The sequence below is a fragment of the Micromys minutus genome, assembly GCF_963924665.1.
Source record: "Micromys minutus genome assembly, chromosome: 8".
Taxonomy (NCBI): domain Eukaryota; kingdom Metazoa; phylum Chordata; class Mammalia; order Rodentia; family Muridae; genus Micromys; species Micromys minutus.
In genome coordinates, this window is record NC_137977.1 from 33,008,031 (window position 1) to 33,020,475 (window position 12,445).

General features: G+C 44.4%; 1 protein-coding gene across 1 annotated transcript in view; it reads left to right on the forward strand.

Annotated features, from left to right (window-relative positions):
• Positions 1-554: 554 nt before the first annotated feature.
• LVRN (laeverin) overlaps positions 555-12,445 on the forward strand; it is a gene marked incomplete at both ends in the record, with an annotated part of 53,666 nt that continues 41,775 nt past the window's right edge. The window contains one exon of the mRNA XM_080920316.1: positions 555-1,240. Coding sequence (XP_080776442.1) covers positions 555-1,240 — 686 coding nt within the window. The remainder of the gene's footprint in view (positions 1,241-12,445) is intronic.

The following is a 12,445-nucleotide window of genomic DNA, read 5'->3' on the forward strand; positions in this document are numbered from 1 at the left end:
CCCAGATCCAGCAAAACTCCTAAACTCACGCTTGCTGTCTGAGCAGTGTGTGTACCCAGTTTAATCTGAACGCACCTTGGGGGACACCAACTTTGGTTCAGGCGTTTGTTACTAAGATCTTGGTAGCTCTTTGCAAACTCAGTTTGGAGAGCGTCTTCAAAATCACACCCCACACTCTCAGGAACCTGACCCTCTCTTACTCAGCCAGTCCCACTAATCCAAAACAACAAACAAACAAACAGCCGTCGATGATGTCCAGATGGGAGCTTGGATTGACGGTGCCTTCCTGCTAGGACCAAAGGGGAGTGCTCCCTGGTGAGGGGTCCGCCCTTCCTCCTAGCCTCTGGTGGGGCTCGGGTAGGTAGGCACGGATCTGGATCTGGTTAGGGGAGGGGAAAACCATGGTCCCAGGCGCTTTCTTCAGTCCTAGTCTTCTCAGGCTCCTAGAGGAGGAGGGACAGAACGAGAAAGGAGGGACTTGCACATTCTGTCCTGGGTTTAACCCTCAGTCTCTGTCTCTAGTCTCCGATTTCTCCTACCCCAGTCTTCTGGCCATGAGCCCCCCTTTAAGCTCAGGCGTCTATGTGAGCCGCGGGGTGGCCCTGCTGCTGGCCGGGCTGACTGCGGTGCTCCTGCTGGTGCTGGTGGCTCTGGCTGCCTTGTATGGCAGCTGCGCGCATGTCCAGCCTTCGGAGCAGGATCGCCACCAGGTGAAGGACATCGCATTGTCGCCTCCCGGTGGCCAGGAGTGGGCGCAACCAACCCCTGCACATGAGCCCACGGTGGGGACCTCTCAAGACTGGAGACCTCCATCTGGGCCGTGGGATCATCTGCGCCTGCCTCCCTGGCTTGTCCCGCTTCACTATGACCTGGAGCTGTGGCCCCGGCTGCGGCCTGATAACCTGTCCACACCGAGTCTGACCTTCACAGGTCGCGTAAACATCACTGTGCGCTGCACAGTGGCCACCTCGAGATTGTTGCTGCACAGCTTCTTTCTGAATTACAAGCAAGTGGAAGTGAGGGGTCCTCTGGCCCCGGACACTGGGAACGCCACTGTAGGCCGCGTGCCCTTGGAGAATGTGTGGTTTGCGCCGGACATGCAATATGTGGTGCTGGATCTGGGCCAATCCTTGGATCCAGGCAGCAGTTATGAGCTGGATTTCGACTTCTCTGGCCAGGTGTTTCAGGAAGGCTCAGAGGGGCTCTTTCTGAACGTCTACACTGACGAGGATGAGCTCAGGTAAGGGTTTATGACCCAGTCTTCCGTGCATCCCTGCCCGCGCTGTTCATCCATCTATGCATCTTCTAATCCTCTACTGGAGAAATACGTTTTCTCCTCTCCTGGAGGTGAAGGCTTCCTTCTTTGCCTTTCCTGAAACGCTGCTAGGAATGAAGACACTGAGTCCTATGTCTCTCCTCTGGTTATTCTCCGCCCTACTTCTGACGGTCCAATTTGCCCACATGGAAATTGTTTTCTTTTTTTCTTTCTTAATTGGATAGTTTATTTACTTACATTTCAAATGTTATCCCCTTCCCCAGTTTCCCTCTGCAAACCCCCTATTCTATGCCCCCTTACCCTGCTTCTATGAGGGTGCTCCCCCACTCACCCACCCACTCCCGCTTCACTGCCCTAGCATTCCTCTACACTGGGCATCAAACATTCATAGAACCAGGGGCCTCCTCTCCCACTGATGCCAGATAAGGCCACTTCAGCTCCTTCAGTCCTTCCCTTAGCTCCTCCACTGGGGGTCTTGTGACCAGTCCAATGGTTGGCTTCCATCATCCTTATCTGTATTGGTCAGGGTCTATTCAAGAGACAGCTGTATCAGGCTCCTGTTAGCAAGCACTTCTTGGCATCAGCAATAGTGTCTGGGTTTGGTGTCTGCATCTGGGATGGGTCCCCATGTGGGTCAGTCTCTGGATGGCCTTTCCTTCAGTCTCTGCTCCATTCTCTACCCCTGTATTTCCTTTAGACAGGAGCAGTTTTGGGTTAAAATTTTGGGTGGGTGGCCCAATCCCTCACCGGGGGACCATACCTAACCTCTGGATATGGTCTCAATAGGTTCTCCCTCTCCTTTGTGGGGGTATTTCAGCTAATGTAATCTCCATGGGGTCCTGGGAGGTACTTGCTTTCCTGGCATCTGGGACTTTCTGGTTGCTAACCCCAGTTCCCCATCATCCATTGCTACACACCTCTGTTCAATTCCTGACCCTCTGTACATCTCCTCCATCTCTTCCCATACCTGACTGTGCCCTTCTTTTTCCCCCTTCTCTTTCTCCCAAGTCCCTCTCACCCTCTACTTCCCTGGGTTAGTTTGTTCTCCCTTCTAACTAGGACTGAAGCATCCACTCTTTCTCCTTCCTTCCTCTTGAGCTTCATGTGGTCCATGAGTTGTATTGTGGGTGTTCCAAGCTCTTTGCCTAATATCCCATTTATCAGTGAGTACATGCTATGTGTGTTCTTTTGTAACTGAGTTACCTCACTTGGGGTGATATTTTCTAGAGCCATTCATTTGCTTTTGGATTTCATGAAGTCATTGCTTTTAATAGCTGGGTAGATTCTATTGTGTAAATGTACCACATTTTCTGTATCCATTCCTCCATTGAGGAACATCTGGGTTGTTTCCAGTTTCTGGCTATTATAAATATGGCTGCTCTGAACATAGTAGAGCATGTGTCCTTGTTATATGTCAGAGCATCTTTTGGGTATATGCCCAGAAGTGGTACAGCTGAGTCCTCAGGTAGTACTATGGTCAACTGAGGAACTGCCAGACTGATTTCCAGAGCTGTTGTACCAGCTTACAACCCCACCAACAGTGGAGAAGTGTTCCTCTTTCTCCACATCCTTGCCAGCATCTGCTGTCATCTGAGTTTTTGATCTTAGCCATTCTGACTGCTGTGAGGTGGAATCCCAGGGTTGTTTTGATTTGCATTTCCCTTATGACTAAGGAAGTTGAACATTTCTTTAGGTGCTTCTCAGCCATTTGAGTTTCCTCAGTTGAGAATTCTTTGTTTATCTCTGTCCCTCATTTTTAATAGGGTTATTTGGTTCTCTAGAGTCTAACTTCTTGAGTTCTACCAGATATAGGGTTGGTAAAAATCTTTTTCCAATCTGTTGGTTGCCATTTTGTCCTATTGACAGTGCCCTTAGCCTTAAAGAAGCTTTGCAATTTTATGAGGTCCAATTTGTCATTTGTTGATCTTAGAGCATAAGCCATTGGTGTTCTGTTCAGGAAAATTTCCCTTGTGCCAATGTGTTCAAGGCTTCCCCCCACTTTCTCTTCTATTAGATTCAGTGTATCTGGTTTTATGTGGAGGTCCTTGATCCACCTGGACTTGTGCTTTGTACAAGGAGATAAGAATGGATAGATTTGTATTCTTCCACATGTTGACCACCAGTTGTTCCAGCACCATTTGTTGAAAATGCTTTTTTCCCCACTGGATGGTTTTAGCTCCTTTTTCAAAGATCAAGTGACTCTAGGTGTGTGGGTCCATTTCTGGCTCTTCAATTCTATTCCATTGATCTACCTGTCTATTTCTATACCAATACCATGTGGTTTTTGTCACCATTGCTCTGTAATACAGCTTGAGGTCAGGGATGCTGATTCTCCCAGAAGTTCTTTTATTGTTGAGAATAGTTTTCACTATACTAGGTTTTTTGTTATTATTATTATTTTTTTTTACCTCAGAGTCTTTCTGTTTTGTTGTTGTTTTAAGAAAGTCTTTCTCTATCTGGAACATTTCAGCCCTCAAAACAAATGATTCCCTTCTTAAAGATTGGTACTTGGATCAACAACTGCTAATGACCAAGAGATCCCAGAAACACACCTGTTTGAATCTACTCCCCACCAAAGGGATCAGAACCATCCAGTGCTTCTAGCCTCAAAGTTGGGGGGAGCTCAAAGCATCTTTCCTTGCTTTAAGATTCTCTGCTAGGAGCTCTGAGCTCTGAGCTTTGCTCTGCTCTGCTCCACCTATCTCGGATAGCTGCAGGGTCCTCTGTTCTCATATCCTTTCCTGTTTGTTTTGTTTTCCTAAACTTCAGAATAGTGGCTCACGTCTCTGTCCCACCACCGTCAGGGTTCTCATCTCCTTTCGCTGATGATCTGTGGCATGTGGCACATTCTACCAAGCTTCTGAGCCAGACCCTCCTGGGGTTCCTCTGCTGGGATTCGATCACACATAACTATAACTGTACATATGTTCTTCTTATACTTGCCTTCGGTACTTTCTCTGACAGGGGCATTTCCAACCACCACTCAAGCATTTTCTCTTGCAGTACTCTGAGGTCACACTACTGAAAACCTGCCAATATTGTGAAAATTAGATAATAACTTCTTCCTTCCCTCTTCCCTTCATTGGAGGGGCATTTGTAGCCTGCACAACTTCATATGTATTGCCCTTTATTCGAGGAAATGTTTTTAGATGCTGGGGGTGGGGAACCACATCAAAGTACATGCTAAACCATCTCTAACAAGTTCCTTCAAAGTTTCAAAGGTCTTAAGTAAGTCTAATGAGCCCCTTTAGTGGATATGCCATCTTAACTTTTAAAGATCAATGTGTTCGCTTGTCCTTTGTCAGTGCATTCATTCTTGAAAAAGAACTTGAAATCTTCTCTTAAGGATGATGTGAGAACCGAGTTACACCACACTGAGAATGGTTTGACATAACTGAACCTCAGTCAATCTTGCAGGGCTGAAATGCAGGGCACATGGGGCAGAGGTTTCTACTGTCCACACATCTTGGCTTGTTTGCTGAACCCTTCCTCCTTGTCCCAGTAGGGATAGTTAACCTGTCCCGTCTCTCTGTTCTGTGCAGGTAAGCTAACATGGGAGGAGAGACCCTGTCTATTTTCCCATTGTACCAGTCCAGATGAACCAGAGTTTCAGAACATCAAAGCCCAGAGAGATTTCTAGAATTGGAGTTTCTGAAGAGCTATTACCAACAAGTGTTCTGCCTCTGTTTCCAGACACGAAACAAAAATTTGCTTGAAGCTGGGGTCAAAGACCCTGTACAGAATCATGGCTGCGGGTGTGTGTGTGTGGGGGGGCCTCCAGTAAACTGTGATTGCTGACCAGGTCCTGGGTTTGTCTGTTGAACCTCTCTCTGCACTTCCCCGAGTCTGCTCCTCCATCCCTGCAGTGCCTACAATGAACAGTCAGGGTTAGAACTGTGACAATGGGATGAGACAGGGATTAGTGGGCAGTGGTGGTGGCTAGAGGTAGCTCAGCTTAACCGAGGCTCCAAGCATGGAAACTGCCAAGTTCTGTTATATAGGAGCCTAAGAAGGTTGTCAAGTAGGAAAATGCAAGGGCCCAGGGAGTTGGGGAGGGGTTTTAAACAATAGGCGTGACATTTTAGTTTCATAAGATGGTGTAGATGTTTATGTAAGTTACCAAGTTTAGAACATTCTGGTTTTTTTTTTTCTGTTTTTCCTTCTTATTTAGTCTTCTCTCATACACTACATTCCAGCCACAGTTTTCCCTCCCATCTCTCCATCCAGTCTCCTTCCCTACCTCCCATTGGTCCCAGATCCACTATCCTCCAAAGGGCTGCAGGCCCAGGGATATCAAACAAACACAGAATATCAAATTGCATCAAGACTAGGCACATATCCTCAGATTATAAATTGGCAAGGCAACCTAGAAGGAAGGGGAGGGTCCCAAAAGCAGACAAAAGAGTCAGAAACAGTCCCCACTCCCACAGGGACACCAAGCTAAGCAGCTATGACACATGCAGAGGACCTAGGTCAGAGCCATTCGTACCCCATGATTGTTGATTCAGTCCCTGTGAGCTTCTCAACTCCAGGTTAGTTAATTCTGTGGGATATGCTCTTGTGGTGTCCTCGACCACTCCGGTTCCTACAATCCTTCCTCTCCATCTTACAAAGAATCCCTCAAGTTCTACTTAATGTGTGGCTGTGAGCCTCTCTGCAAGTGCTCCTGTCAGTTGCTGGATTGGATGAATATGTGAGGCTCCTGTCTACCACTAGCAGAGTATCATTAGGCATCATTTCATTGATTTTTTTTTTAACCAGTCATGTTTGGTTCTGTCCTAAGACTTTCAGCATCCAGTATCTGGTGTTAGGCCCCAGCTCATTCTCAGAGCATGGTTCTCAAGCTAGACATGTTATTGGTTAGCTATTCCCACAAATTCTACATCACCTTTACCCCAGTACATCTTGCAGGAATGACAAATTGTAGGTTGAAGGTTTTGTGTCCTGTTTGGTATCACTGGAAGCCTTGCCTGGTTATAGGAGGTGGAGGCTTCAGGCTCTGTATCCCCCATTACTAGGAGTCTTTGCTAGGGTTTCCCTCATAGATTACATGGAGTTTCCATTGCAGTAGGTTTTTACTTCACCCCTAAAATTCACAATGTCTTTGTTTTTAATAGATGAATAGAATTCCATTGTGTAAATGTACCACATTTCCTTTATCCATTCTTCAGTTGAGGAATATCTAGTTTAATTCCATTTTCTTGCTTTACAAATAGAGCCGTTATGAACACAGTTGAGCAAGTGTCCTTGTGGTATGGCAGAGCATTTTTTCAGTTTATGTCCAGGAGTTGTATAGCTGGGTCTTGGGGTACAACTATTCTCAGTTTTCTGAGAAATGGTAAAACTGTTGGCATAACCATCTCCTGAGAGGCTTTATTCAGCAGTTCTGAAAACAGATGCAGAGACCCACAGCCAAACAGCAGGTGGAGCTCAGGGAGGCTTGTCAAAGAGTGGAGAATGGGGGGTCAAGGACACCCCAAGAAGACATGCAGAGTCAACTATCCTGGTCCCATGGGGGCTCACAAGAGACTGAACCACCAACCAAAGAGCATGCAGGGACTGGACCTAGGTCTCCTACACATTTGTAGCAGATGTGCAGCTTGGTCTCCATGAGGGTTCCCTAACGATGGAACGGGGCTGTCTCTGACTCTGTTGTCTGCCATTGGATCCCTTCCCCTAAGTAGACTGTATGACTTGGTCTCTGTGAGAGGATGCACTTAGTCTTGTTGGGACTGAATATCCCAGGGCAGGTGGTACCCATGGGGGCTTCCCCTTCTCTGAGTAAGGGTGCTGTTAATGTGGGGAGGGATTTGTAAGGATGGGATTGGAAAGAAAGGAGGAAGGGGGACTATGAATGGATGTGAAGTAAATAAAAATATTAATGGAAGAAAAAAGAAATTCCAGATTCTTCTTGAACTGCCCACATCAGTTTTTGGAAGACTGCCCATTGTATACCAGCCTTTTCCAGTCTTCCTACTCTAGTTTTCAAAAGCCTGATGTTTCCACAATGTATCTTTTCCTAGCCATTTGTTATTAACCTACATATCATAATATTAAAAAATAAGTTTCCATTTGTTTTCAAACACATTTATAAGATACTTAGGTTATTTCCAGTATTACAAAGAAATCTACTACAAAAACTTCTATTACAAAGAAATCTTCTAGAAATATCCACACACAGATCTTTGTGTAAATTTACTTCTTTCCATACTGTATCGAATGGCTGTAAGTGGATGTTTGAAAAATGCAAAAAGTTATTTTCCAAGGCATTTGACCACTTTCAATTTCCATCTACAGTATCAGAGAATTCTAGTCGCTCTATTTCTTTGCCAACACTTAGCATTGTCGGGTCTTTCTCATTTAGCCATTTAAATAGAACTTGTAATTTTTTAACCATTAAATGGGTTTTTTGCTTCATGTATCCCTTAGATAGACACTGGAATTATTTGATGTTCCCTTGTGACTTCTTGTTTGTAAGCAGTCAGCAACTCTACAACTGTGCTTCCATTAGGATCCCTTTACTTCACTACTCAAACATTATTTTTCCAACTGTTCCACTTATGTAAGTCTTCTTTAATTAGTGTTCGGAGCTAGGTGTGGTGGTACATGCTATTAATCCCAGCACTCAGGAAACAGAGGTGGGCAGAACTTTGTGAGTTCAAGGCCAGCCAGGGCTGTGTAGCAATTTTATCTAAACAAAATCAAATACCTTTATGAAGGCTTTATTCATAAGTATGCTCTACTATATTTCCCCCCAGTTATTTCACACCTTTAGAATACAGAGATGGAAGTATTGATTTTGCCGTTGTTTGTTCTAAGTTCTCAGGAAACGAGAGTTCTTATCTGTGCATTAAGATGGCAGGCTTTTACAAGTTCCTGTTTACTTCTAAGTTATTTGAAGTTTCTTCTTTTAAAAATTATGTTCGTTCACTCTGTGCATGTGTCTGTGTGTATGAAGCTCAGGAGACAACTTTTGTGAGTCATGTTTCTCCTTCCATCTCTGGGTCCTGAGAATCAAACTAAAGTCAGCTGCATTGGCAGCTAACATCTTCACCTACTGATCCAGCTGGCCGCCCCCCACTTCTTAACTTAATTAGAAAAAAAATTCTTGAATTCTTGGGAGTGTTCTTGCATTTTGACATGGCATTCACCTGATGGAGGATGAGAGGGAAGAATCTAGAGAGAGGGGGTGAGAAACTCCAGGGAAGGAATTTACAGAACAGTTATAGAAAATCCACATCTTTATTGCCATTGGATCAAGGAGACCATAGCATGATCAAAATCAGGCAGAGTGAACTTGGGGTTTTAAAAGACTTCCTTGAAGTTGCCTCTTAAGCTAAGAAATCTGACACAATGCCTAGAATATGACACACTTTCAAAGTAGAAAATTGAGCAATACCGGAAAGGAATGTGCATGTCTCAAAGCAAGGTCAGTGAGCTGTAGGGCCAGGCACACGATGTAACGGAGAGGGAGGAAGGAAACAATTTATTGCTGGGGTAGGTATTGAACTTGTATTTTGTGTAACCAATGGTTTTTCTGGGAGGTGATTTTGCTGCCATCCCATACCTTTTGATAACAAATGTGATCAGCACATCACAAATGCATGCCTCCCTGCAGTGAAAACAGCTTTGAATTTTTTACTGTTTGTTACCGTTTAGTGGGTGGAGTTACATTTCTAACCTCTTCTCCTGTGAAGCCCATATAGTTCCATGTTTATTTTTAATAGGCAGACAATTGATAGTCACTGAGTCATAAGTACAACTGGAGGCAAAAATCTGAGAAAACCTGGCTCTGATTACTACGACGATGTATGTGTGTGCTGTTGATGCTTTCCTCCCCCTGCTTCCTTCCTCCCATTTCCAGGACCTGATTTGTGACTGACACCTGTAGTAGAGCTGGCAGTTAACTACCTCTTGACTTAACGCTTCTACTCTTTGTCCATCTTAATAGGTGCTGGTCCAGCATCACAGTGTCTGGTAAGACAGGTACCATAAGAAGAACTACACACTATGCACTGTTCACTCAAGCTCTTCTTCTTACCATTTTCTCACTCTAGCCTAGTGGTTCCCTGTTTTCCTGACACATGTATCTCTTTCAATGCTTCCTAGCTTTTTCTTTGTCATTTGTCTTGCTCCTACACATCCCTTGACTTAGCTGGAGATGATTTTATTGCCCTGCTAAGATGGTTACTTCACTGCTTCCTCAATCCAGCCATCAGGTAATGTGTCCTTAAGCTGTTTCATCCCCTTCTAGGCGGCTCTACTGGATAAGACCCGAGAAAGTATCTGTAATGGTTCACAGTGGCCTGGTCCCCAAAGTTCAACTGCAGGACACTCATCCTTTCTTACCTGGGACTGCCATGCATCTGGAGGCAGCAGCCCACTTCCGGCTCTGCTTCCAAAGCAGCCTCAGTTACCTCTTAGGCCCTTGGTGGGTAGGAGCAGAATCCTGACTCTGGGTCAGTTTCGGGTACTTTCAGGGTGAATGAACACCAGCCTTAGTTCTGTCAGCTTGAAGAAATGTTCACCCTACATTCTGAGAGTTTCTTCTCTACTAGCTCAAGCTTAGAGCTGGGTGCCTCCTTTCAAGTCCCTGACAGCATTCAAGGCTTGGCAAACACCACCAACTGTTCGCTACAGTTCCATTCTCTGGCTCATGTTCTCTCCCTGGCCCTCCTGTGTCCTCCTATATTTGAGCTGCTCAAAGAGGGACATCCTGATCCCAAGGCCATTTACTTGTCTAGCCCAATTTGGCATAATTTTTCTTTGGGTGGATTTTGCAACTATTATATTTTGTTGCCTATGGAAAATGACAGTTTTCAGATTCTCTTACACAAGCAATAAACAAACATAATTCATGGGACAGTCGTTGATCCACAGTCTAGTGGTTAAACATGTGGCTCTACTAAACATTTTGATTTCTGGGTGTGTGTTGTAAGAAAATATTTAAGAATTGGGGCATTATAACTCTTGAAGAATTTTACTTAATCTCAGGCCAGCTCTGTTATTTATCACTTGGTAACGGGAAATGCAGCCATATGGAGTTCATAAAATAATGTGGAATAAAATGTTTTACTGAGTGCACACAATTGATATAATTCCTATAGAAATAGACTTACTATCCCAAGTGCGTGGATCTTAGCTACAAAGATGAGAGCGTGGTAATGCCATCATTCTAGAGCAAGACAAGGGGAGGGGGAAGATGGTCTGCAAAGCTGAACCACTAGGAGTCAAATTCCCCTACTGTAATCCCCACATCAGTTGACCATTCTAAACACAGACTTAAAGGACACCATTATTAAATGTTTCCATAAAATCTGAGGGAAAAAAAAGGTGGTAGATCATCTTGTGTTCTGAAGTCTAAACAGCTTCTCCATGGACAGAGGGAAAAGGAAGGCAGAGGCGCTCACTGTGTGACTCTCAATGGCGGTATAGCGAGATTATATTGCTGCCACTTGCCTCTGGCCTTGGCAGTTAAGATTGAGAGCCAAACGGTTGTGACTTGCAGGGAATTTTCTCGAACTGTTTGTATAATACCAGGCCGGTAAATAGTTGCAGAAAATTCATGAGGACTTCTTTTCTTTCATTTTTTAGGAGACTTAAATCCTGGACATTGGAGCATCTGCTCTGGGTGTGGTTTGCTACAGTTTCAGTCCTTTCAGTTGCTATTCACCACTCATGACCAAACTCATCCTGTTTCCGCTAAGAGTCTAATGCTCTTCCTAGCCTCTCTTGAAACCTCCTTGAGGTTCACAGACTTTGTGAAGTCATGGCAGAGGAGCTGCTGCCAAACTTCTCTTTCTGTAGTTTGTGCTCAGGATTTGGCTCTTCAGGTACCTGATGAGATGTGCCCTTTCCCTCCATATTATTCTCTTTGGTATTAATAGGTTATCATCTATCTGTTCAGCGTGTTCTAGTTTCAAGGGGTGTGGACCTAAGAGGCATAGATGAACTCTTGAGAGCACCCCTCCTACCAACTCCAGGTGGTTAATCAGGACCACCATGTAGGCCTCATCTGCATCTTGTTAGATGTGTTTAACCCTCCTTCTTACCACCATCCCCCAGAATCATGGTTTTAGAGGCCTGGTTGGTCATTAAGATCAAGTAGCCCCATTCACACATTCTATGGGAGGTGTCTAGAGGCTTTAAACACCTTCCCTAAAGTTACAAGACTTTTAAAATGCATTTTATTCTGCTCATCTCAGTGGAGAACTCAGGTGACTCCTCTCACACACAGCAATGCAAATCCCAGGACAGTCATTTTGCTCTTCTATGCAAACACTGCTTAAAGGCCTTTTGTATGTATCAATAACGCTGCCTATGTTTTATAGCAACCCCAAAACTGTGAAGTTAGTATTCTGTTGTAAATGACATAAGTTTAAAGAAAAACAAAACAAAACAAAACAAACAAACAAACAAACAAACAAAACCAAAACAGAACCCCTAGCTTCTGGTCATTTCTTATCAGAGATCGAACAATGACTTGTATTCATTCGGCTTGTGATCAAGTATAATTCTGACAGTTTTGGAATTGAGTTTAATACTAGTGATAATCAACCCAGGTGTAACTTATAAATGCCGTTAATACTGAACATGACTTGCCAGGCTGGAATACATAGGGAGCATGGGAAATTTGTTGTCAAGCTGCTCACTGATAATTCATGGCATCATGTGTGAGCTCCTGTAACAATGCAGAGTGCCATTTATTTTCCACACAGAGAACTGAGGCACAAGTGTCATTATGTGACTTGCTATTGGAATTACCAGGCTTCTGTGAAACCACAGGCTTCCTTAACGCTGCACAAGCAAGGCTATAATAAGACAAGGGAAGCACGCAGGACAAACAGGCTGGCTGCTAATTATAACTTTGTTATTAAAGTTTGGACACCCCCAATGAGCTGTCTATGAGATGATTCACTATTACTTTGTTCGTGAGAAGTTTCTGACTGTCTCAACTACTTGAGTGTCCCTCCTAGAGTTGTGTAAATTTTTTAAAAATGTAAACAAAGAGGCTCTTTTGCTTTGGAGGAGAGATTTGCAGAGGTGAGGAATGGGTGGTACTTTCGGGATGGTTGTGTTGGTTTAACTTTATTTATCTAGGAATGGTGCCTGAAGCAAGAGTCAACATATTACAGACAGTAAGGACCTCAGTTGAAAGGGAGCTTCACA